The sequence below is a fragment of the Ailuropoda melanoleuca genome, chromosome X, assembly GCF_002007445.2.
Source record: "Ailuropoda melanoleuca isolate Jingjing chromosome X, ASM200744v2, whole genome shotgun sequence".
Classification (NCBI taxonomy): Eukaryota; Metazoa; Chordata; class Mammalia; order Carnivora; family Ursidae; genus Ailuropoda; species Ailuropoda melanoleuca.
Genome location: NC_048238.1, coordinates 32,623,983 through 32,651,554, shown reverse-complemented (window position 1 = coordinate 32,651,554; position 27,572 = coordinate 32,623,983). Strand labels below are relative to the sequence as shown.

Sequence of the window (27,572 nt, the reverse complement as noted above, 5' to 3'; positions counted from 1 at the left end):
ATCAGGGGATGTACTGTATGGTGATTAACATAATATAATAAAATAAAATTAATTATTAAAAAAAAAAGTTAAGGGTGTTTACAGATTTTCTTTTTCAAAAACTGTTAGGAAAGCTAAGGGTATGACACGAATTTATTCTACTTTTCTAAAAGATATTTAAGCCTGGATATTCAAATCCTCTGTCGTCCATTTTAAACCCATGAGGGTATGAATGGTATCACCTGAGTGACTATGAGAGAGCGTGTACTTACCTTTAGTGTCTCATTGAATTCTGGGTTGGTGCCCGTTCTGATCTTGGTCTTGCGCTTATTGCTTCTGGACTTGTCAGGAAGAAGGTATGACTTGACGTAACTGTAGGTGAAAACCATGAAAGTAATTATTGGGAGACATCTACTTTGCAAGGAACAGTCAGGGATTTCAGTGACGAAAAGAGGTGAAGGGAATAGGCCAACAAACATGAGAGAACCAAAGAGAATGTAGTCAACAGGGCAGGATACCTTCAAATATAACTCTGGGCTTCCAATAAGAGAGAAGCAGTGAAGTGTAGTGATGAAGAGTGTGGGCTCTGAAGTCAAGCCAACTAGGCTTGAATCACTCCATGATTATGAGCCTAGGTAACCTCTCTGTGCCTCAGTTTCCTCATCTGTAAAACTGCGTAACGGTACCTAACTTATGGCCTTGCAAGGATTAAATTGGTTGATACATACAGAGAGCTGACGTGTTATACTACTCAATAAATGTCATCTATTCATAGGATCGATGGTCTCACAAAATACTGCAGGGTTATATTCCTCACCATTCCGATGTCAGGACTTCTGATGAATCCATGGTCATGGACGAATGAAAGAAAATGGTGAAAAAGAACAAATAGGAAATAACAACCCAATGTCACAATGGCAATTCTACCCGGCACCTTGTGTTGAGCTGTCCCAGGAGCCTCTCGGAGTAGGGGCGTCAAGGCAGACTTAGAAATACACAAGACGTACCAGACTGCGATGGACAAGACACTACCAGAGTCACGAAGCACATCTACCAGGGCTTTAGATGACCTCTTTCCATGCTACTCTAAATGATTATATTGGTCCTGAAGCCCTTGGATATTTAGCTGAGGAAGTAGGTGGACCAATCTATACTCAGAAGCCACTCATTTGGCTATCTTTGTTTTTTCAAATTTTTAAAAAATTTTAAGTAATCTCTACACCCAGTGTGGGGCTTGAACTCACAACCTCGAGATCAAAAGCTACACACTCCACTGACTGAGGCAGTCAGGTGCCCCACTCCCGTTTGTCTATCTTTAGACGCTTGGCAACAGTTTCTCTGGGTTGGTCATTGGACGTAGGTCACCTATTACGGAGGAAAGGGGTAACACAGCAGGCCTCAGATTGCTGTCCTTGGAAATGCCTGCTTACAACTTTTGCCATTGGCCGGCATCTGGAAACTTGGATTTCAGGAGGATTCTCATCACTCCCAGAACAGACAGATGTTAAGTGGCTCACTGTGACTAAACTATTTGTAAAAATAATATGGCTTAGGCGGAACATCTGCTTTCCTTCACGGCGACTGCAATTTCAGTATGTGATCAGTTGAGTCTCTAAATGAGCTTCCCTGGTAAACAGCGCTGCACAGGTGCTCCCACGACCTGTTGCTGGAGGAATTAAGCACATCCTGTGTGACCCCAGTGGGGGAGGACACTTGGAAGTTGAAGCCTGGATTCTTCCGAACTTCACCACACATGCCTTTTTTCTTTGATGCTTATGACTATAAGGGGAGTCCTGTGAGTCTTCCTAGTAAATCATCAAGCCTGGCAATGACCTTGGGAGCCCCTGGCACATCTTTCTTCTAGCTCCCTTCCAATGTACCACGGTCCATATCTGCCTCCCAGATGATATCTGGAATCCTGAGAGCCTCAAAACTGTCCTTTTGGGTCATTCAATGAGGCTAACAGCTTGGTGATTTTCTCTGGAGGGTCTCTCAGAACAGGATACTCAGAGACTCTGGGGTATGCCAAGGTGTCAGCCAGCCTCTATCCCAGGGCTACCTCTGTGTAAACTACAAATATGTCAGTCCTGAATCGTGTCGACTAGTAGCTTTGGAAAAATCAGATAATCACGGACACAATCATTATACATACACTTAGAGAATATTTAGAAGTGTTGCACGGGAGGAAAATGACAATCGACCTTCTGAGAAGGCTCTGAATCAAGAGGAATGCTAAGACAAAACCACACATACTGACAAAGAAAGCAGTGATTGAAACAGTCCGAGGAATATGTTACGTGCTTACGCATCTGTCCTCTGTCTCTTTTCATCTCCTATGGCCAGATTTCTGCAATTCTTGACAAAAATGTAGAGCCCGCCAGTTTTGTAGCAGTAGCTGATGTGGAGAAGGATTTCACCACTGACCTTCACGTTGCCATAGTCTCCTGTTTCACTGTAAACACTCATCATGCTGTTAAGGCTGGTCTGGAATAAACAAGATGAAAAGAGGTGTCCAGACTCTAATGAGCTCTTCACAGAAGCCACCCCCTTTATTCAATTAGAATTCTTATTCTTTATAACGAGCAGCAAAGTCTAGGGTGAGTGAAGAAAGCAAAAATCACTTGATTTGCTTCGTTTTCTTGGTATTGTATAAAATCCAAGCCTGACAAGGGACAAGAAGACTTAAGGAGCATTCGAAAGGAAGGCAGGAAACTTGTTGAGGGGGGAAGCATTGCCTTTCTGGGCAAGTGAACAGACTTTGTTTATTCACTGAGGCGTGAATTGAGGCGTTTCCAATCCCATGTCCTCTCCTCATCCCTGTAGCTTTTGCCTCTCTCACTGGTAGACTCAAGGTCAATCTACTTCAAGGTCTAGAATGCATCCATCAGGACAAAGAGAAGCTCATATATTCTGTGCTAGCAGGAGCCACAAGTTTCTCTCTCTGATACCCACAGAGAGCATCCCAGCAGTCTCTGGGAAGCCATAACTGCAGCTTTAACAAGGGCATGCTGGGAACTCCCTGGGCAGCTGTTTTGATCACGTAGGTAGTATAAGACCAGGGCTTTGTAAACCTCTGTAAAATAACCACCCACAAAATAGAACACTAAACAATCCATTAACACACCAACAAACAAATAAAATAAAATGTAAAAAAAAAAGTCAAAACCTACCAGAATGAATTTCTGATTAGACACTAGTGACAAGAGACATATTTTAAATTAAATGCAACAAAATTATCCTTCAGTGTCAAAACTGTATCTTAGCAACATGACTGTCACAAGAGACCACTTAGAAGGCTTTCATGAGTGACCCAGCAGTTTCAAAAGCCCTGTCTGTGAACCACTGGGAAGGACTAGAGTAAGCACAAAGAGAGCCTAGACTTCCCACTTTGTCTGATATGCATACAGAAGTCATGACATTCCTCTAGTTGCTCAGAGACTGATCAAAGAACAGGATGCAGGCAATGTGGCCGGGATCTCTTCTAAACTTAAGTCAAGGGCAAGAGTAAACCAAGAATTCCATAATTACTGAGAAATTATAATTTCAAGAGAGCCAGTGAGTGAGCTCATTTGTCTTTCCCATTCCTAAAACAAAACAGAATCTTCATAATAACAGGTGGCTTGGAGCAGTGCTTTTCAAACTTTAATTGCACATAAATCACCTGGGGATCTTGTGAAAATGAGGATTCTTTTTTTTTTTAAAGATTTTATTTATTTATTCATTCGACAGAGATAGAGACAGCCAGCGAGAGAGGGAACACAGCAGGGGAGTGGGAGAGGAAGAAGCAGGCTCATAGCGGAAGAGCCTGATGTGGGGCTCGATCCCATAAAGCCGGGATCACGCCCTGAGCCAGGCAGAGGCTTAACCGCTGTGCCACCCAGGCGCCGAAAATGAGGATTCTGACGCAGTCAGTCTCAGGTGGGGTCTGAGAGTTCTCTTCGTTTCTAACAAACTCCTAGGTCCACAGTTTGCAAAAATGTGTATCGCAGCATCCCAGAGCACCACAGCAACCTCAGAGGGGGCCCATGGGGTATTGTAAAATTTCAAGGGAAACACAGTGACATCAGACACCATGAAAACTCTTAGCAGTAGTTCATGGTGTCAACATTACATCACAATTTATGCTTTTCAGTTAAGTCCTGTCTGCGTGAAGCTGAGTTTTTGACAGTTGCTGTGAAAAATAAGTAAGTACTGCATCAAAATCAACATGGACAGGGAAATAAAAGTGGTGGTGTCCAATCAGATGCCAAGATTTGACGAGTTGTGAAGTACCCGACAGGTACCCACGTCCCATTAAGTAAGGATAACGGGCTATTTAAGAATGGAATAAAATTATTGTTCTTTCAATGTATGTGCAGTATTGTTTTGCATGTCTGCTAAGTTGTTAGGATGCCAGTGCTTATAAAGTTTTTTTTGACCTAACTGATGTGGAGAACAAAGGCAAAAGAAATATAGAAAAAATTAAATTTCCTTTGCAGCCCATTGATAAATACTTAAGACAGGCAGGAGATGACCTTCCTCCAGGAACTCAACTATCTCAATGTTAATACTTTTGCTAGAGGCCAAAGGCAACCTCAGCTTGATGTGAGCCCGACCTCCAGGATCCCATGTCTTCTTTAATAGAGAAAAATCCTTTTGGAAACTTCCTTTAGCTCTACTAGCCCCCAAGATATAGGTTAGCTGTCATCCTCCAAGCATATGGCTCCCTGATATACATCCGAAGGGTCTCATGACTAGGGTTTTACTAGACAGTAGTAAACTGGATAACAGTTGTTATCCTAACAACAATGAGCTCCTCAAGGTCCTGGAAACCTCGCTTCCAAATTCCTTAGAGACTTAAGCTATCCCCAACCCCCTCCTAACTTGAAAGTATGTCATCACTTACTCCTCACAACCCTAGTGCCACTCTTTCTGCCCATGGTTCCTGTGCCCGTGCTTTAATAAAACCACCCTTTTTGCACCAAAGATGTCTCAAGAATTTACTCCTGAACCCCAACATTTCACATCACTAGCTACTTAATAAATGGGTTAGTCGGCTCTTACTTTTGGCTCAGGAGCGGGATGAAAGATCACTAAGGACTCTGTGAATTGACAGTGTTAGAGTTTCTGTCCCAAGTGAGGCAAGGCTGCTGGTCTGTGGACTATTCTGTGACTTCCAAGGGCTTGGCGCATAAGCCCCTCCCCCCTCATATTACATATGAGAAAACTCTGGCTCACAGAAATTACTGGCAGTGCCAAGACACAGCAAGGCCTCCGGATTTCTAGTCTGAGGATGTTCCCAGCGCGCCTTCCTACCTCCTCCTATCACCCAGTTGCATCTACACCACATCTCTCAGTAGCCACATCTTCGAAGAAGTCCTCAGTAAGCAGGGGACCCCTACAGATAGGAGAAAACTTAGAAACCCACATATGTTGAAGCTTGGGAGAAATTAAGGCAGCTAAGGCAATTTTGCTACTAACCAAACTTTATGCTCTTAACTGAGCCAATGCTGTGATTTAAAATAGAGATTTTTATTCTAAAGGTATCTCATTAGTGGTAAATCCTGTTGAACCATATGTATTTTGACTGGCGCTCAGATTCTAATGTTTAACGAATTTTTCTTTCCTTGGGATACTTGGATTCCCATAATGTTGTTTACCCTTTAAAGAGAAACTCTGGTTAACTGTATACAAGTCAGAAAAAGATAAGTGCTGGAAAAACTGCCCACCTAATCAGATTTCCCATACCATGAAATTGGCAAAGCATAGTTGGAAAGAAGGAAAAGGAAAGACTGAAAACTCACAGTGTCTGAGTCGGCATCAGGGACATTTAGGTAGGTCCACTTCCTGTCAGAGACTGCTTGAGATTTCTTTAAGTCGCCCAAAGGAAAAAGAGTATTAGAGCAGCAGACAGAAATCAGAGGAGCAAAGAAAAAGATTTATAGGCACATACACATAGACGCATATGAGGACACGGGGGCTCCTAAAGCCTACTTCTCAAGCAAAGCCTTGAACATGAAAGTAAGAAGGGATGTTATTCTATAGGCAGTGAGTGAGAACCTATGGACAGTGAGCAGGAAGGAAAGCTGACTAGGTATGTGTTTTGGGAGAATGACTGGTAACAGCATGGTGGATGGTTCGAAACGGACAGAATGGTGGCCGGGAAAGAAATGTATCAGCAGAGAACTGTGATAGTTGATGGGCTTGAGCTGATGAGAGCCTGAATTAGGGAGTGAAGAGGTTTTAAAAACTGGGTGAGGACCATGGAAGTAGAGGGAAGGAAAAACTCACACAAAATTAGACCAAAAAGTACTGTGTGGGCAAAGGGCAAACAGGAGATTATAATGACTTTTAACTCACTGTCACACACATTCTCAAGAACATTCGTATCTCCTTTGGAAAAAGTACAGAAAACCAACAAGGGAAAGAAGAAGCTTCCCGTCACATGCTAGAGAACTGCTTACGGTTGACAGGCCACTTGCTAGACTGTGGGTGTTGGCAGAAAACCGGGAGGACACTAAATCATGAACACTTTCCTCAGTCTCTTCCAAGGAGTCCTAAGGAAGGAGGAGAAAAATCAGTGGTTTGGTTTATTTCTTTCCTAGAAAGAATTTCACTTCAAAAACCACTTTCTTTTTAAATACCTAAAAAATCGAATACAAACGTCTAGAAATCACCCTATCCTGAAGGTTTTCTTTTTTGCTACCCATTCAAACTGAATTACTTCATCAGAGGGGTGGGATCTCCTTCCTGGTGGTGCTTGCTTTATGAAAAGAACATGAAATTTGGAATCACACAGACTTGGGTATTCAACTTGTACCTCCCTGATCTCTAAGCTTTGGGCAATGTACTTAAGTTATATTTTTAATTAGAAAAAGGGGTCTGTGCACAAGGGTGTGCACATACTATCAAGATGGGGAAACAGATCTTAAAAATCTGACAGAGTAAACTATTTTAGACATTGGATTCTTGTCCAAAATTCCAGATTTTCCTTTTCTTCCCCGCCATCCTCCTGGCTATTTAACCAATACATTTTTATAGTAAAATTTCAAGCAATATAGATAAATAGAAATTAAGCTTAGATCTCTCATTAATACATTAATGACAAAATGTCAAAATTTTAAGATATGTACACACACACCTACATACACAATCATACATAAATAGAATATATCATGTATTTTTTTTTAAAGAACACCTTTCTTTTTTGCTTCTCCTCTCCTCCCTTTGTTTCCTCTTGCCCAGGCGTTCAATCAGCATTTTACATATTACGCATTCCATGCCTTTTTCCTTGTTTATGTGAAAAATGATAGAAAATTGTGCACACATAAATCTGGGAAGTCATCATAAGAATGTCTTTTAACCATAGTTTTATAAATTGAGATTCTTTTATATGTAGAAATCTGTGCTTTCAAGTAAAAAAGAATTTCATTATAAAATATGACACATATAGAAAAATGCATAAAACATAAATGGACAGCATAGTAATATAAAGTGACCAAGCAGAAGACCCTTTTTTGTTCTTTCCATATCACAAACCCCTTTCTCCCCCATCTTTGAAATAATATCTTAACTCTTATGGTAATCGCATCTTTGCTTTTCTTTATAGTTTACTACCTAAGTATACATTCCTAAACAGTATGATTTTGTTTTGCCTGTTTTTGAATTCTATGTAAATGGAATTAAATGTTATATACTCTTTCGGGTTTTGCCTCTTTGTCTCAATATTATAGTCTTTTAAGTCATCCAAATCATTTCATATTGTTATAGTTTGTTCATTTTTATTTATTATTCAATGGTAGGATATCTCACTATCCATTCTTCTGTTGCTGTATATTTGGGTTGTTTCCAGATTTCTTCCCTATTATTAACAAAGCTGTTACGAATATTCTTGAATATGTACCTTGATGCATAGAAACACAAGTTTCCCTTACGTATGCCCCAGTGAGAAGAACCGCCACGTCATAAGGCATGCATGTCTCCACATGGTTATCGATATTACTTTTAAGATAATGTCAAACAATTGGGAGTAATTGTACCAATTTACAATCTAACCAGCAATGTACGAGACTGCCCTCTGCTCCATATCTTTGTCTCCCAAAAGTTGGTATTGTCAGATGTTTTTTTTCACTCTTGCTAATGTAGTAGATGTTTATGTGAAAATTAGTAAGGGAAGCCTCACTAAAATAGGAGTTGGGATGTTTTAGCACGGGGAGCTCTCATACCCTATGACTCGTAGTCAATTGCGAATCCAACAGGAAGAGACGAACTTCACTTTACATGGACTTGACCTTGTATATGGATATTACTCTACTATTTCAGCTGGAGATAGGGTCACTTTTCTCATCCCCCTGGGTGACAGCTCAGCCAATGTGAAGCCACCACATTGAGTAAACTCCCAGTTTATTCCAATGGACTTTAAGTTCATAAAAGCCTTCCCAACATACCCTTTTGCTTCTTAAAAAAGCACATCTCCCCTTTATTCCCCAGCCTTGAATATGGTTTTGCCACTTGTTTGTCTCAGATCACAATTTTCTTTTCATTCCCAAACGCATCTTTTGCTGGTAAACTATTTTTATTAAAAATAGTTTCTATTTTTTTAAAAAAGATTTTATTTATTCATTCAACAGAGATAGAGACAGCCAGCCAGAGAGGGAACACAAGCAGGGGGAGTGGGAGAGGAAGAAGCAGGCTCATAGCAGAAGAGCCTGATGTGGGGCTCGATCCCATAACGCCAGGATCACGCCCTGAGCCGAAGGCAGACGCTTAACCGCTGTGCCACCCAGGCACCCCAGCAGTTTCTATTTTTAAGGTTAATATTTAAAATCCTCATGATTTTAATTTTCGTTTCCCTTATTACTAAGTTGAGTAACTCTTTCTGATCATTGGCCAACTAAATTTCCTTGTGAAGTACTTTTTCAAAGCTTGCTGATTTTTATATTGATATATTTGCCTTTTTCACTGATAAGCTCACAAGATGAGCTGGAGCAACTTATAGACCTAGAAAGGAAGAATGTGCTTAAAACAAGACAAAAACAAACTAACAAAAACAAAAATAACAACAACATCAAAAAACCAACTCACAGTGATAGAAGTATGTCAAAGGGACACAGGAGCCAACTGAAACGGCTCCCAATGACCAAAGCTGGAAAAATTTGAGCAATAAAATAGTAATGGATTATACCTCAAAGTATAAAATAAATATCCATCAGTATACTGATATAAATAAACGACTGAATAATAAATAAATGGATGGAAAAGAGACAAATTTCGCATTCAAAAATATTCCAAATAATTTATGTAGATATTCCATCTTTAAGAAGGTGGAACATAACTCTCTCAGTGCGGGCTGTACATAAAGTGATTCTGTTCTAAACAGTGCTAGATAGAAAAGTTGGAAATGCATAACTTCATAGTGGAGAAACCTGACAAACAGTACTTCATTCAGGTGTTCAAAGTCAGCATCAACAGTAATTAGTCATGTTGATAGAATGTAGTGTAAAAACAAAATGGCGAGCCTGGGTGACACAGTCAGTTAAACACCTGACTTTTGGTTTCAGCTCAGGTCACGATCTCAGGGTAGTGAGATCGAGCCCCATGTTGGGCTCTGCACTCAGCGCAGACCCTGCTTGAGATTCTCTCCCTCTGCCCCTTCTCTCTCTTTAAAATAAATAAATTAATCTTAAAAAAAAGAAACTAAAAACAAAAAACCTAAACAAACAAAAATACCCCACAGGCCCAAAATGGCATTGCTTAAGGGGGAGTCCCCACACTAGGGCTTACTACCTCATCCAGTCGCAGTTTCAACCTCCAGCAGAGATGTAGTCTTAACCTGTCAGTCAGGAATTTTCTGATGGCAACAACTAGTCTGCCACTTGAGCCCTCTCCATCCCCCAAAGGGGGATGAAGTAATCTACAGGATAAGACCCCTTGCTTCCCCCCCCCCCGGCAAGGAAAAGCATCCTTGTCTAGAACACTCCTTTTCTACTGCTAATAACTTTCTTGCCCTACCCTCCTTTTTATGAATACCTTCCATTTTGTGCACCTCCTCAGAGCTCCCCTCTTCTTGCTAGATGGGATGCTGCCTGATTCACTAATGATTTAATAAAGCCAATGACATCTTCAATTTTACTCAGCTGAATTTTGATTTTTAACAGTCCCCTTGACATGATATGGCGAGGATGTACTTTGTCACTGTGGTCTTCCTTCTAAAAATACATGACCCTTTTCTGATCATGAGAAAAACATCAGACAAACACAAATTAAGGGAAAATTTTACAAAATACCTGACCTCAAAACAATAATTAAAAACAAGGAAAATTTGAGAAATTGTCACAGCCAAGGGGAGCCTAAGAAGACATGACAATGAAATGTAATACAGTATTTTGGATGGGATTCTGGAACAGAAAAGGAACGTTTGGTAAAAAACCAAGGAAATCTGTATAAACTATGGACTTTAGTTAATTTTAATATCTCAGTATTGGTTCATCATGACAAACATACCTTATAAATACAAGATGTTAATAAGAGAAACTGGATATGGGGTACATGGGAATTTTTTTTTAACAAATTTTCAATAAATCTAAAACCATTCTAAAATTTAAAAAAATCACAAAAATCATTGTAAACCTGTGATAAATCCAGCTCCATGATGGTGTTTTACGTTTCCTAGACATGACTGATTTCAATTTGCTAAAATTTTGGTTAGGATGTTTCCATCTGTACTTAGGAATACAATAAGCTAGTCATTTTCTTTTTCAAAATGCCTTCATCTGCTTTTGATACCTGGTTTTCACTGGCCTCAATAATACAGTTTGAAATACTTTTTCAATTGTTCGGAAAAGTGTGTATATTCTTATATGAGGTTTCTAGAGTAATCAAATTCATAGAGACAGAAAGTAGAATGGTGGCTGCCAGGGGCTGGATGGAAAGGGAAATGAAGATTTACTCTAACAGGTACAGAATTTCAGGGGCACCTGGGTGGCTCAGTTGGTTAAGCATCTGACTCTTAATCTGGACTCAGATCATGATCTCAGGGTCATAAGATCAAGCCCTGCATCAGGCTCCATGATCAGCATGGAATCTGCTTGGGATTCTCTCTCCCTCTCCCTCTGCCCCTCCCCCCTGCTCATGCTCTAAGTAAATAAATAAAATCTTTTTAAAAAGTAGGTACAGAATTTCAATTAGGGGAGATGAAAACTTTCTGGAGATGGATGGTAGGGATGGTTGTACAATATGAATGTATTTTATGCCATAGAACTATAGACTTAAAAATAGGTAAAATAGTGCATTTTATATTTTATATATATATATATATATATATATATATATATATATATATATTTTACATTACAAAAGTTTGTATAATATTTAGAATTGTAATTTCCTTGAAAGTGTCATAGAGCTTACCAACAAAGTCATCTAGGTCTGACTTTTTTCTTTATGATAAGATTTCTAACTATTTCAGTTTTATTTACCCTGTCTGGAAACTTCAAGTTTGAGGAAATTATATTTTTATAGAAATTTATTCATTTCATCTAAGTTTTCAAAATTCTTGGTATATCAATATTGATATTATATCTGTTTTATCTATAGTTACATTTATTTTTTCATTCATAGTATTATTTGTTTTTGCCTTCTGTATTTTTTCATTGATGATCTTTCCAGAGATTATTTACCTTGTTAGTTTTTTTTGAAGAACCAACTTTTGTTTTGCATCTTATCTTTGTTTTATAGTTAATTTTATTAATTTCTTAATTATATCTATTTTTATTTTCTTTGAGTTTAACGTGTAATTCTTCTCACTAAAAGTTAAATTCATAGTGAATAATTTTCACCCCCTCGTCCTCTCTCACATAAATATTTAAGGTTATGTAATTTTCTCCCAAGTGAGACTTTTGCTGCATTCTTTACTCTTTTTTTGGTAGTATTGTTATTTTCATATAGTTCTGATTGTTTTTATATGCTCGTTACGATTTCTTCTTCTTTAACCCAGTAATTATTTAGCAGTGTGTTTTTACTTGGCAGATTTGTGGGATAACTTATATTTTTGTTATTAATACCTATCATAACTGTGTCGAGGTCAGAGAACATGCTGAGTATGATTTGGAACAGAATTAAAGTCTGAGTTATTATGTATACATTCTCTCTCACTTCTTTGGTCTTAGCTTTATATTTATTAAGATAGCAACTTTACTAGCTTATACAATCACCTTTACTTTTTATATCCCTTGCAACTGTTCCTGAGATTTCTTCCTCCTGAGTATTTCATTTAAAACTATTTCAGTTTGAGCCTTTTTATCTTGTACCCACTGTCGTTGTTGAAAACTCTGATATTAATTTGATCCTTGTTCATGTGTATGTAATAGGATTTCTCTCTAGAAGTTTTTTTTTTTTTTTAGGATTTTCTCTTATAATTGATATTCTTAGTTATAATGTACCTAGGTATAAGTTGTTACTTATATCTCATTTTTGGCACTTTCCAATTGAAACAGATTTTTCTTTAATCCTGAGACATAAATCCCAATCATTTTTTCAAATAGTCCCTTTTCTATATTTTTCTCTTTTGGTTTTTCTGGGTATGCTACTGCCCAGTTGGTAGCGCTTGAACTATTAGTTCTTGTATTTTTTTATTTAAAAAAAGATATGAAAACTTTCAAACATCCACAAAAATAGAGGAAAGAGTATAATGACTCACCCAACTTACAATTATCGATATATTGCCAAAGTTTTGTCAGCTACTCTCCATGCCGTTTACTTATTTCCCGCAGCTTTACTGAGGTATAATTTACAAACCATAAAATCTGCCAACTCTAAGTGTACACTCCAGTGACTTTTAGCAAGTTTACAGTTGTGCAAACATCAACATTATCCAGTTTTAAAACATATCCATCAGCCCAATGTTTCCTCATGCCTGTTTGCAATCAATCCCCACTCCCTTAGAAGCCATGAATCTGCTTTACTTTCGCCATAGATTTGCCTTTTCTAGACATTTCATATAAATGGAATCACACAATATGTGGCCTTTTGTGTCTGGTTTCTTTCACTAAGCATCGTGTGTTTTAGTTTCATCCATCTTGTAGCATGAATCAGTACTTCATTCCTTTTTATTATTGAATATTATTTCATTGTATGGAATACAATATATAATTTATTTATTTACCCATTGATGGATATCTGGATTATTTCCACTCTTTGGCTATTAGGACTAATGTATCTATGAACATTTGTGTGCACATCTTTGTGTGGACATAGCTTTTCACTTCTCTTGGACAGATACTTAGGGATGGAAATGCTGGGTTGTATAGTTAACTATACATTTTAAAGATACTGGCAAACTTCTATTCCAGAGTGTCTGTACCATTTTACCTTTCTGAACAGCAGCATAGAAGGGCTTCAGTTTCTGTACATCTTTGCCAACATTTCTGTCTTTTAGCTTATAGCCATTCTAGTAGTGTTAAGTGGTATCTCATTACAGTTTTAGTAACTCATGTCTCTAATAATTAGTGACGTGTCTTCTCATGTGGTTATTGAATATTTATAAATCTCCTTTGGCAAAATATCTATTCAAATCTTTTACCCATTTTCTAATAGGATTGTCTTTTTTATATTGATTGTAGGGGTTCTTTATATATTCTAGATACAAGTCCTTTTTCAAATATACTATCTACAAATATTTTACTCAAGTCTATGGCTTGTCTTTTCATTTTCATAATGATGTCTTTTGAGATACGAAATTTTAACTCTGATAAAATTTATCATTTTTTTCTTGAGTGTATCATGCATCATACATTTGGTGTCATATCTAAGAATTCTTTGCCTAACTTGAAGTCTTAAGGATTTTCTCCTAGGTTTCATTTTAGAAATGTTATACTTTTAGTTCTTACATTTAGGGGTATAATCCATTTTGAGTTAGTTTTTATTCATCATATGTGTTTTGGGTTTTTTGTTTGTTTGTTTTTATGGCATATGGATACCCAGTTGTCCTATCATGATTTGATGAAAAGATCCTTTCCTCATTGAATTGCCAAAAATCAATTGACTAAAAATATAAAGGTTTATTTCTGGACTCTCAATTATATTCTTTTGATTGCCTATGTTTATACCAATACTGCACTGTACTGATTACCATAGCTGTATACAAAGTTTTGAAATCTACTAGAGAAAGTCTTCCAACTTTGCTTTTTGAAATTTATTTTCTTATTCTGGATCCTCTGCATTTCCATATAAATTTTAGAATCAGCATGTCTGTTTCCACAAGATAACTGCTTAGATTTTAATAGGGTTTATGTTGAGTTTATAGATTTGGAGAGAATATTGAATCTTCTAATCCATGCACATACAATGTCTATTTATTTAGATCTTCTTCAACTTAGCAATATTTTTCTAAATTTCAGTGTAACTTACAGTTTTTTGACAATTTTATTCCTATGTATTTTATTCTTTTTCATGCTATTCTTTATGGAATTATATTCTTAATTTCATTTCAGATTGTTCATTGCTGATATAGAGAAATACAATTAATTTTTGTATATTGATCTTATATCTTCCAACCTTGGTGAACTTATTAGTTCTAGTAATATTTTTCTAGATTCTTTAGGATTTTTCACATATAGAATCATGTAAACTGCATATAAAGAAGTTATTACTTTTTTTTCCCAATGGGATGCTTTCCTTTCCTTTGTCCTGTTTCCTCCTATTTTTCCTTTTTACTTTCTTTTCTTTTTCCCCTTCCTAACTGATTGGCTAGAATCTCCTGTAAAATGTTGAACAGAAATGATGAAGGTGATAATCCTTGTGCCCTGTTCCTGTACTTAGGGGGAAAGTTGTTTTGTTTTGTTTTTTTGCCATCATGTATAATCTTAACTGTTGGAATTTTGTAGGTGCCCTTTATTAGATTAAAAAAGTTCACCCTTATTTTTTGAGAGTTTTATTATAAATAGATGAATTTTGTCAAATGCTTTTTTTTCTGTATCTATTGAGATGATGTGGTTATTGTCATTTATTATATTGATACGCTGTATTACAGTAATTTATTTTTAAATGCTTAATCAACCTTCCATCCATAGAATAAATCCCACTTGGTTATGGCATGCAATCCTTTTTTTGTTACTAGACTTAGTTATCTAATACTTTATAAATGCTTTTTCCATCTGTATTTCTAATGATTCTGTAGTTTTCTTTTCTTGCAATGTCTTTCTCTAGCTTTGGTGTCAGGGTAACACTGGCTTCACAAAACTAGTTGGGAAGTAATTTTCTGAGCAATTTTTTGAAGAATTGATATTATTTCCTTTTCAATGCAGCAATTCCTCAGCATTTCTTTAGGGGAAAATTTTGAATTACTAATTCAATATCTTTTGTTCCTCAGCATTTCTTTAGGGGAAAATTTTGAATTACTAATTCAATCTTTTGTTTTTAGATTTGAGAGGAGAGAGCGCATGCACGCACATGCAAGGGGCGGGGAGGGGCAGAGACAGAATCTCAAGCAGACTTCCTGTTCAGCATGGAGTCTGATGCAGGGCTCGATCTCATGACCCTGAGATCACGAGCTAGCCAAAATCAAGAGTCGGATGCTTAACTGACTGATCCACCCAGGTGTCCTATTTAATTCAATATTTTTTTTACTTAAGTATAATTAACAGTGTTACATTAGTTTAAGGTGTATGATATAATGATTCAACAATTCCAAGTATTTCTCAGTGCTCAGCAAGTTAAGTATACTCTTAATCCCCTTTATTTCATCTATCCCCCCACCTCTGTCTACTCTGGCAATAACCAGCTTGCTCTCTGTATTTATAGGTCTAATTATGCTTTTTGTTTATTCACTTCTTTTTAGATTTCACATATAAGTGAAATCATATGGTATTTGTCTTTCTCAGACTTATTTCATGTAAAATTAGACCCTCTAGGTCCATTCATGCTGTTGCGAATGGCAAGATTTCATTCTTTCTTAAGGCTGAGCACTGTTCCATTGTGTGTGTGTGTGTATATATATATACACACACACACACACCACATCTTCTTTACTCATCTATGGATGCACACTTAGACTGCTTCAATAGCTTGGCTACTGCAAATAATGCAGCGATAAATATAGGGGTGTGCATATCTTTTCAAATTAATGTTTTTGTTTTATTTGGATAAATACCCAGTAGTGGAATTACTGGATTATATGATAATTCCATTTTTAATTTTTTGAGGAGCTGTCATACTGTTTTCCACAGAGGCTTCATCAATTTGCATTCCCCCAACAGTGCAGGAGGGTTCCTTTTTCTCCACATCCTTGCCAACACTTATTTCTTTTTGATTCTAACCATTCTGACAAGTGTAAAGTGACAGCTCATTGTGGTTTTAATTTGCATTTCTCTGATGCTTAGTGATGGTGAGTATCTTTTCAAGTGTCTGTTGGCCATCTGTATGTCTTCTTTGGAAAAAATGTTTATTAAGGTCCTCTGCTCACTGTTTAATTGGATTGCCACCCCCCCCACAGTGTTGAGTTACATAACTTCTTTACGTATTTTGGATATTAACCCCTTAATGGATAAATCTTTTGCAAATATCTACTCTTATTGCGTAGGTTGCCTTTTTTTTTTTTCATTGATGGTTTCCTTCATGGGATAAAAGCTTGTTATTTTGGTGTAGTCCCAATAGTTTAATTTTGCTTTTGTTTCCCTTACCTGAGGAGACACATCTAGAAAAATGTTTCTACAGCTGATGTAAAAAAATCACCATCTATGTTTTTTGCTAGAAGTTTTATGGTTTCAGGTCTCACATTTAGGGCTTTCATCCAATTTGAGTTTTGTGTATGGTGTTAAGAAAGTGGTCCAGTTTCATTCTTTTGCATGTTGTTGTCCCGTTTTCCCAGCATCACTTGTTGGAAAGACTATCTTTTCCCCCTGCATATTCACGCCTCCTTTGCAATAGATTAATTGACCATATAAGCGTGGGTTTATTTCTGGGCTTTCTATTCTGTTCCATTGATCTCTGTGAATATTTTTGTGACCTCTGTTTTGATTATTACAGCTTTGTAGTATAGCTTGAAATCTGGGATTGTGACACCTCCAGTTCTGTTCTTCTTTTTCAAGACTGCTTTGGCTATTTGGGGTCTTTGGTGGTTCCATACAAATTTTAGGATTATTTGTTCTAGTTTTGTGAAAAATGTTGTTGGTATTTTGATAGGGATTGCTTTAAATCTGTAGATTGCTTTGGGTAGTATGGACATTTTAACAATATTTGTTCTTCCAATGCATGAGCATGGAATATCTTTCCATTAGCTTATGTCCTCTTCAGGTTCTTTCATGACTGTTTATGTAAGTTTTCAGAGTATAGGTCTTTCACCTTTTTGGTTAAGTTTATTTCTAGGTATTTTATTCTTTTTGGTGCAATTACAAATGGGATTGTTTTCTTAATTTCTCTTTTTGCTACTTCATTATTAGTGTATAGAAATGCAACAGATTTCTGTGTATTATTTTTATATCCTGTGGCTTTACTGAATTCATTTATCAGTTCTTTGGTGGAGTCTATAGGGTTTTTTATATATAGTGTCATGTCATTTGCAAATAGTGGAAGTTTTACTTCTTCCTTTCCAATTTGGATGCCTTCTGTTTCTTTATGTTGCCTGATTACTGTGGCTAGGACTTCCAATACTATGTTGAATAAAATTGGTGAGAATGGACATCCTTGTCTTGTTCCTGATCTTGGAGGAAAAGTTCTCGAGTTGATGTTAGCTCTAAGTTTTTCATATATGGCCTTTATGTTGAGATATGTTCCCTCTAAACCCCCTTAGTTCAGAGTTTTTATGATGAATGGATATTGTACTTTGTCAAATGCTTTTTCTACATCTTCTGAGATGATATTTTTTCCTTTTTCTTGTAAATGTGATGTATCATATTAATCGATTTGTGAATACTGAACCACCCCTGCATCCCTGGAGTAAATCTCACTTGATTGTGGTGAATGATTTTTTAAATGTATTGTTGGATTCAGTTTACTAATATTGTGAGGATTTCTGCATCTATGTTCAGCAGAGATATTGGCTTACAGTTTTCTTTCTTCAGCATGTCTTTATCTGGTTTTGGTATCAGCATAATGCTGGCCTTATAGAACGAATCTGAAAGTTTTCCTCCTCTTCTAGTTTTTGGAAATTTTGAGATGAACAGGTATTAACTCTTCTTTAAATATTTGGTAGAATTCACCTGTGAAGCCAACTGGTTCTGATTTGTTGGAAGTCTTTCAATTACTGATTCAGTTTCATTGTTACTAAATGGTCTATTCAAATCTTCTATTTCTTCCTGATACAGTTTTTGTATTGAAGTCCTTTAACTTTTGTTTACCTAGGAAACCCTTTATCTCTTTTTCAATTCTGAATAACTTTGCTGGGTGTTCTTGGTTGTAGGTTTTTTGTTTTTTGTTTTGTTTTTTCCTTTCAGGACTTTATATCATGCCACTCCCTTCTGACTTAGAAAGTTTCTGATAAAAACTCAGGTGTTTCCCTTGTATTTAACTATTTTCTCTTGCTGCTTTTATTTTTATTTTTTAATTTTTTTTAATTTTAATGTTTTTTTATTATATTATGTTAGTCACCATACAGTACATCCCCGGTTTCCGATGTAGAGTTCCATGATTCATTAGTTGCGTATAACACCCAGTGCACCATGCAATATGTGCCCTCCTTACTACCCATCACCAGTCTACCCCATTCCCCAATCCCCCTCCCCTCTGAAGCCCTCAGTTTGTTTCTCAGAGTCCACAGTCTCTCATGCTTCATTCCCCCTTCTGATTACCCCCCTTTCTTTATCCCTTTCTTCCCCTACTGATCTTCCTAGTTCTTATGTTCCATAGATGAGAGAAATCATATGATAATTGTCTTTCTCTGCTTATTTCACTTAGCATTATCTCCTCCAGTGCCGTCCATCTTGCAGCAAATGTTGAGAACTCGTTCTTTCTGATAGCTGAGTAATATTCCATTGTATATATGGACCACAACTTCTTAATCCATTCATCTGTTGAAGGGCATCTGCGTTCCTTCCACGATTTGGCTTCTTGCTGCTTTTAAAATTCTCTCTTTATCACTATTTTTTTGCCATTTTAATTATCACGTGTCTTAATGTGGACCTCCTTGGGTTGATTTTATTGGAGACTCTCTGTTCCTTTTGGATTTGGATGTGTGTTTTCCTTGCCGAGACTGGGGAAGCTTTCAGCTATTATTTCTTTAAATAAGTTTCCTGCCCCCTTTACTCCTTCTTTTTCTCCTGGGATCCCTATAACATAAATGTTATTATGCTTAATGATAGTGCTGAGTTCCCATAAGCTATTTATTCTCATTTTGTATTGTTCTTTTTTCTTTTTGCTCTTCGGCTTGGTTGCTTTCTATTACCCTGTCTTCCAGATTGTTGATTTGTTCTTCTGCATATTCTAATTTAGTGTTGATTCCCTCTAGTGCATTTTTAATGTCAGCTATTGAGTTTTCTAGGACCAGGAATAGTTTAATAACATTGGAATTAGCTGTTCTTTGGAGGTTGAACAGAAGTAAGCTTTGAAACCATTCAATCTTAACTCCCCCCCCACCCCACTTACTGTGGTGGATTTAAAAAATACTTTCCAGGTTTCTTTACTCTAGTAAATAACACTGACTTTTAGAACTAAGTTTCCTGGCTTGCTTCAGAAAATTACATTAATGTCATTTAGCATTTGTGTTATATCTTTCTTCCAAGGAGTTCAAATTGCATTACAGTAATTACAGAAATAAGAATCAAGATACTAGAACTGGAAGGAACCTTAAAAATAATCTAAGTCAACTTTCTCATTTCATAAATGAGTTCACATAAACATTAATTTTCACATAATTTAGTTTCGGTTAAGAAAGTAGTTTATTAGGGGTAACTTCAGATGTAGAAATGTTCATATAAGCTACATAGTCAGCTAAATAATATTTGGTTTAGGAAATGTTGGGATCCTTCACTTTCCAGGTTTAGATTAAATGATGTTAAGCCAGGAACTGAAATACCCAACAGGTGTTCTTTTAGTGAAAATCTTCACTCATTATACTGATTATCAGTTAACTTTTCTAAATCATTCTTTAGTTGTTTTTGTATATTGAATGTGGAGACTAATAGGAATGGATTATCATATATCTTCACTTTATTCTCACCTAAAAGTGGAAAGGTTTGGAACAAGACTGTGCCCTTTCCTCATGATCATTAGACTTTCTTTCATATCCAACTTACCAAGTCTTTGTCTAAAGCCCCAGGGACAGACTTGCTTCTTATGTTTACAGTATTCTCTAAGTCATCTGGAAATGACCCACTCAGATCTAACTCAGATCGACTTCGGTCTGGAGGAAGGAAAAGTGAAGGAGAGATATGAATCAGCTTATTTTGTTAGAAGATTTCAGTTTTCATTGCAAATGTTTTATCTTTATTCCCATTCTTTCTAGGCACAGGACATGGAGTGTCATGAAAGCAATAGTCAGAGTCAATAAGTTCACACTGCTTATACTAACACACTTTTATAAAAAAAAATTTTTGAAATTTTCTTGGATAGCATTGCCAACAGTGATGTCTTCATTTCATCTTCAATTAAAGAAAGCTTAATGTTCTATTGTAAAATGCAAATTTTTAAGCTGTTTAAGGTTCCTGTTTTTCTCATAGACTGAAAAACTCTTATTGAATGGGTCCTTAAACTATAATGAGCCCATGGAAAAAATAAAGTGTGACTCATTCCTGATTTATATACTTGGAGAATTCACTGTGCTTTCATATCTGACATAAAATGCTATTAAATGAGATAGCAAGATTCTTTCATATGAAAAGGGAGTGGCTATAGGTAAACTGAGAGGAAGTTCTATTTCTTTAGGCACCAGAACATTCTTTCATCAGAGGAACACTTTGCTTTTAAAAATATAAAGAATGATGCACAATTCAGGAATGCTGTGGACAACTTACTAAGACACAGTTTGTTTACACAGAACAGTTCTTTGTCAAAGTCCTGCTGAGATAGATCCAGTTGCTCAGCATGAGAAAGATTAAAGAGAGCAATCACGTACTTGGATTTGAAATAGTAAATTAAATAATGCAGAAGTGCTTAGGACAGTGCCCGACACAGAGTATGTACTCAATAAACAGGAGCTGTTGACTAGCTGTTGACGATCTATGAGGTTGGCCTCTGTGCTAGATTAACATTTTTAACGGGAGAACCGATCTTGTCATCCTGAACAAAATGTGACAATAACCACATATATTTAGAATACGCTTTGGAAGCTTCCTGACTAGGAAAGACTCCCCAACTCAGCACACAGAATAAAGCCTCGGGCTTTATGCAAATATCATCATTAGGTAACAGTTACCTTTCTCATGTTGAGGATTTTGTCATGATTTTAATTCTACACAGGGGACATAAGCTTCATAACTATGGCAAATTTCTCTCAAGACTTTTCTTATTCGTAGGTAATCAAATCACAACACCAATAATACCTGCTTCCCAGGGTTGCTGTGATGGAAGTGAAATGATATACTGTATTTGAATATGCCATACAAATGAAAAGGGTTGTTATTAATACCTTAATGCTGCTTGCAAATAACTTTTTATTTAAACCCCAGGATAATTAATCTGTCTAGATATAGGGCATTTATGACCACCATGTCAAATGAGCTATCATTTCCTTGAATTCTGGGAAAACACCTTTATCTTTCCCTCAAACGAACCAATTATATTTCCTACACTCCTGTACTGACATCTGGTATAGCTCTGAAACTTGGCAGTGATGACTGACAAGTGTATACACTTAACAAGTGGATTTTGCATGAATGCAGGAGGCTCAGGTATTACCTGGGTCCGCAATTAAGCTGTTCTTATGGAATGGGCCTACCATGATGATCAAGGAACAGATGGTTATTTTCTAAATCATGGAACATCCACTTAATATCACACAAGGCAGTTAATTTCAAATGATTTAGTCACTTAAAAAAAAAGAGTAACCATGCTGTAAATACCCACCTGAGGAGAGGGAGATCTCAGACACCGCTATGGAAGGTGTACCAGAAACGTTTCTGCGATGACTCTTTGTGAGGTCCTCATACGTGCTTTCGATGGCAGCCAAGTCCATGGAATTTTCAAGACCATGTTCCTTCTCATGAAGTAAAAATGAAAAAAAACCCATTATAAAGTCTGTAATTTACTTTAAAAGCCCCCCATCTGAATATACTGCAGGATGACCATATTTATGTCCTATTCCTCTTTCGGAGGAGCTAGCTGACATTTGGGGGGACCCTCACCAGGAGTCCATATAACTCTGAAGCTTACTATCAATAATTGCTCCATAGGGGCGCCTGGGTGGCACAGCGGTTAAGCGTCTGCCTTCGGCTCAGGGCGTGATCCCGGCATTGTGGGATCGAGCCCCACATCAGGCCCCTCTGCTATGAGCCTGCTTCTTCCTCTCCCACTCCCCCTGCTTGTGTTCCCTCTCTCGCTGGCTGTCTCTATCTCTGTCAAAATAAATAAATAAAATCTTTAAAAAAAAAATTGCTCCATAAAATCTATACCAAGAGGTTTGTTAATTAGCACAAAAGTTGTTCAAAATAATTCTTCATTCACAAAATTGTGAGTGTTCTAATACATGGTTAGCAAGAAAGATGATTAAGTATCTCCAACCTTACCTTACACGAACTTTATATAAGAATCTGGCTAGCTTTGCATCCCCAGAGTAATACTCGAGCTTAGTACTCTGGTCCTATGTTTATTCCCACTCTCAACACCCTGTTTCTCCAGCCACCCCTTACCTCCTCTACCCCAATTTAACCGAACACCATGACCCACAATCCGGATTAACACATGGCATCGAAGGACCCCCAGGATACTGCCCCAGCCTTGGGCCAGACTCTGTGCTGATTGCTCAGTGCCTCTGCCAGATAAGTTACTAAATATTTTGAATATCATTCCTTGTTAGGTTGCCAAGAAGTAAGGGTAATCATCAACTATCCACGTACTTCTCTGGCTATTGAACGGTACTGCTTGCTAAGTTTAGTATAAATACTTATGAAATTTTAAATATGCCTTTTACCTTATCAGCAAGTACAACTCAGACTATAAGTATTGAAAGAAATCTTCTATTATTATTCAATCTGTCTGAATGCCTTTTGGCTTTTCCTGAAAAATATTTATAGAATCTGACTGTTCATAGCCTCTGCTTTTTTTAAAGTTCATGATTTATTTTTCTGAAGTCGCATTATAGGAAGAGTTGATATTTTAAATAAATATTGATTTTTTTATATTCAGTATTGAGATACTATTTTTACTGAAGCATAGTTCACATAGTGATTTGACAATTGTATACATTATGCAATGCTCACCACAATAAGTGTAGTCACCATCTGTCACCATGCAATGTTATTACAATATTATTGACTCTATTCCCTATCCCCTACTTTTCATCTCCATGACTTATTTATTTTATAAATAGAAGTCTGGACCTCTTAATCTCCTCCACCTATTGCACCCATCCCCTCATTCCCCTCTCCTCTGGCAACCACCAGTCTATTCTCTAATATATATGAGTCTGTTTCTAGTTTTGTCCCGGTTTGTTCACTTATTTTGATTTTTAGGTTGCACATATAAGTGAAGTTATATGGTATTTGTCTTTGTCTGATGTACTTCTGTTAGCATAACACCCTCTAAGTCTATCTGTGTTGTCACAAATGCTATGATCTCGTTCTTCTTTATGGCTGAGTAATATTCTGGTGTGTGTGTGTGCGTACACACCACATCTTCTTTATCCATTCATCTATCAGTGGACATTGGGGTTGCTTCCATATCTTGGCTATTGTAAATAATGATACAATATACATAGGGGCACAAATATCTTCTTCAATTAGTGCTTTGGTTTTCTTTGGGTAAATACCCAATAGTGGAATTACTGGATCATACGGTAGTTCTACTTCTAATTTTTTTTTTGAGAAACCTCCATAATGTTTTCCACAATGGTTGTACCAATTCGCATTCCCACCAACGGTGCACAGGATTCACAACCTCCCCTTCTAACTCCTTGTTCCAAAGCCTAGTTTCTCACCTGCAGTAAGACAATGGCATCCTAACTGGCCTCCTGGCTTCTCCATGTGTTCCCCTACAACTGTTTCTCAGCACAGCCCCCAGATCCCGTGTAAAGAGAAGCCATATCCTCTGCCCATTTTTTAACTGGAGTTTTTGGTTTGGGGGTGTTGAGTTGTATAAGTTCTTTACGTATTTTGGATTAAGGAGTGCACTTGTGATGAGCACTGGGTGATGTATGAATTGCTGAATCACCATATTGGACACCTGAAACTAATATTACATACAGTTAACTGTATGTTAACTATACTGGAGTACAAAAAAACTTAATTAAAACATAAAAACAAAAAAAATTAAAAAGAAAAGCCACATCTGCTCAAAACCCTCCAACCGTCTTCACCTTATTCCAACTAAATGTCAAAATGCATACAGTAGTCTGGCCCTGTTACCTCTCTGAGCTCATTTCCTAGTACTTCTCCCTTTACTCCTTCACAACAGTGATACTGGCCGCCTTGTTCTTCCTTGAACATACCTGGCATGTTCCCACTTCAGAGTCTTAGCACTGGCCATTTCTCCAGGGGCATTAAAAATATTTTAGATGCTGGCTGAACAAGGGCACTGACCATTCAAGATGGAGGACAGCCATAAGTAATTGGAGCAGCCTTTCCTGTATGTGTACCTGCTGAATAATAGCGCTGTTCCTGCCCGAAGGGGCACCTTGCTACAGACTCCTGCATGGCTAATTCTTTCACTTACTACAATCTTAGCCTGACTAGGACCAAGAGTTCTTAAATATAGACGTCAGCTGCATGTATGGAGTTTCCTGCTTAACCAAAAAATCCAGATGCTCATTCATTTAAAAGAACAACTTCCACATTCCATATATATTTCATGTATAATGCAATTTAAGTCTTCATTATGTGTTGATCTTGAATTTTAGCAGTTTTATAGAACAAGAAACTATTAAAAAATATCAAGACTCCCTTTCTTCCCCTACCGATCTTCCTAGTTCTTATGTTCTATAGATGAGAGAAATCATATGATAGTTGTCTTTCTCTGCTTGACTTATTTCACTTAGCATTATCTGCTCCAGTGCCATCCATGTTGCAGCAAATGTTGAGAATTCGTTCTTTCTGATAACTGAGTAATATTCCATTGTATATATGGACCACAGCTTCTTAATCAAGTCATCTGTTGAAGGGCATCTCGGTTCCTTCCACGATTTAGCTATTGTGGACAATGCTGCTATGAACATTGGGGTGCATATGGCACTTCTCTTCACTACATCTGTATCTTTGGGGTAAATACCCAGTAGTGCAACTGCTGGGTCATAGGGTAGCTCTATTTTTAACTTTTTAAGGAACCTCCACACTGTTTTCCAGAATGGCTGTACCAGCTTGCATTCTCACCAGCAGTGTAAGAGGGCCCCCCTTTCTCCGCATGCTCTCCAACATTTGCTGTTTCCTGCCTTGTTAATTTTTGCCATTCTAACTGGTGTAACGTGGTATCTCAATGTGGTTTTGATTTGAATTTCCCTGATGGCTAATGATGTTGAACATTTTTTCACATGTCTGTTACTCATTTGTACGTCTTCCTGATAAAGAAGTTTCTACAATTAAATAGCAGAAACAGCACACTTCGAGATACAGAGAACTCAAACCCAACCAGGCCATGATGGTGAGGTGGAGTCTCAGAGGCTGGGGGTCCTTTCGCATTTGGGTACTTACTCTAATGCTGACTGAAGTCACACTGTGTGTGCTTGGGGCCGGTGACCTCTGAGTGACGGGGGTCACACCACTGCTCCGGCTGCTCTTCGGGGTTGCAGGGCCTGCTTCCTGGTCATTAAGATCTGATGAACCAGTGCTTCCCCTAAAGAAGAAAGAATATTCTGACTTTACCGTGGTCAGCAGCTACCATGTCACTTTCCTCCTCAAACACTCACTAGGTTTAAGCCCATTTGTCTGACTCCAGGGTTTTCATAAGTGAGCTTTGCCCTACCTTTCCAGCTTTATCTCCCACTGCTCACCAGCATTCTCCCAGCCTGGACAGGCTCCTTGCTGTCCTCTCAACTCACCACACTCATGGCTCCTGCTCCTGCTTCTACCTCTAAGGCTTTTGCTCATGTTCTCTCCACCTGATAGGCTCTATTTGCCACTCTCTGTTTATGCAAACCTTCTCCATCCTTCAAGGCCCAGCTGAAGTCCAGCCTCCCCCAGCAGGACTTTCCTGTCATTCGCAAGCCTTGTCAACTTCTGCTCCGCTCAATTCTTATTGACTTACAGTCTTTGCCAAACTGCGTAGTCTTCGAGTACAGGATGTCTTATTTGGCTCCAAGTGATCCACATATGTGGGCCTTGGTGCTTCTTTCAACCTAAACTCCTTGGGGACAGAGTTCATATTTACCATGATATCTCCACCACCTTCATAATGCCTTAGTGCAAAGGAGGCACTCGGGACATATTTAATCAAAGAGTGGAAATTATGTTGTATTTCTGTGTGTTGTTTCAGTGTCTGACTCATGATGCACATTTAATAAATGTGGTATAAAAATAATGACATTTGGTAAATGGGCTTGACTCACTTTGTTTACTAAAACTGATTCAATTCCATTCAATAATGATCAATAAAAAAGATAGTTCCTGCCCTTGAGGTGAACACAATTTTCTCATCACATGGAGTTTCATAAGTAAGTGTAAGTTTTGACAAATTACAGTTTCAGAGAAGTGTTTGTTCTATTTTATTCTTTATCCTTGGGGAGGACAAAATACACTAAGTGGTAAAATAGAAGCCTTTGTGAATTTCACTCTTTTATTTACTGTTTAGTAAGTTATAAGTACATCTATAATAATAAATATTTAACCGTTTAAAGCCTCGTTTAAAGCAGTGATAGTTAACAGTAATTAGAACTTACAGTCGACCCAATCGGAAAAGATATGCAAAAGAACAGAGAAAGGGTGTTTTTTTTTTTTTTCTTTTGAAAGAATGTCTGACTGTGCACGTGACATTACTGGAAGACAAATCTGGCAGGAGAAAGAACTGGCATTGACTGCTGCAGCTATCAACTACAGCTTGTAAGTTTTCCTAGACTGTGCACCAGAGAGGCCACGAAAATCAAAACAAATATGCCCTGACTTTGACAGCTAGCTACCACCACCCTCCATAAGTAGGCAAATGGAAGCTACATTTACTGAGTATTTTCTAGGTGTTTGACACTTTCCACTCCCCAACATCCCTGTAAAAAAAAAAAAAAAAAGAAAAGAAAAGAAAAGAAAAAGATACCAATAGTCTTTTAAAGATAAGAAAACTGAGTCTTGGAGAGGTTAAAAAATTATTCCATATAGGCACACATGTGTCTGTGTCCACACACAACACACACCACCACTACCACACTCTCACACGGTTAGTATGTAGCCAAGTCAGGATAAAAACTGAGACCTGCCTGCCTACCCAAACCTATGCTCATTCCGGTTGCTCATATTACTTACTCTTCATTTCACCAAGAGCAGATTGATACAACCAGCCAGGTTCTGCACTGATAGAAGGAGCTATCATGCAGAAAATAATCCAAGGATCAG

General features: G+C 37.5%; 1 protein-coding gene across 1 annotated transcript in view; it reads right to left on the bottom strand.

Moving 5' to 3' along the window:
- Window positions 1-27,572, bottom strand: part of SYTL5 (synaptotagmin like 5) — a 305,352-nt gene that overhangs the window by 18,402 nt on the left and 259,378 nt on the right. The window contains exons 9-15 of the mRNA XM_034649230.1: window positions 25,725-25,866; window positions 21,952-22,081; window positions 20,184-20,290; window positions 6,423-6,515; window positions 5,763-5,828; window positions 2,285-2,463; window positions 252-351 (exon numbers count right to left, since the gene is read on the bottom strand). Coding sequence (XP_034505121.1) covers window positions 252-351; window positions 2,285-2,463; window positions 5,763-5,828; window positions 6,423-6,515; window positions 20,184-20,290; window positions 21,952-22,081; window positions 25,725-25,866 — 817 coding nt within the window. The remainder of the gene's footprint in view (window positions 1-251; window positions 352-2,284; window positions 2,464-5,762; window positions 5,829-6,422; window positions 6,516-20,183; window positions 20,291-21,951; window positions 22,082-25,724; window positions 25,867-27,572) is intronic.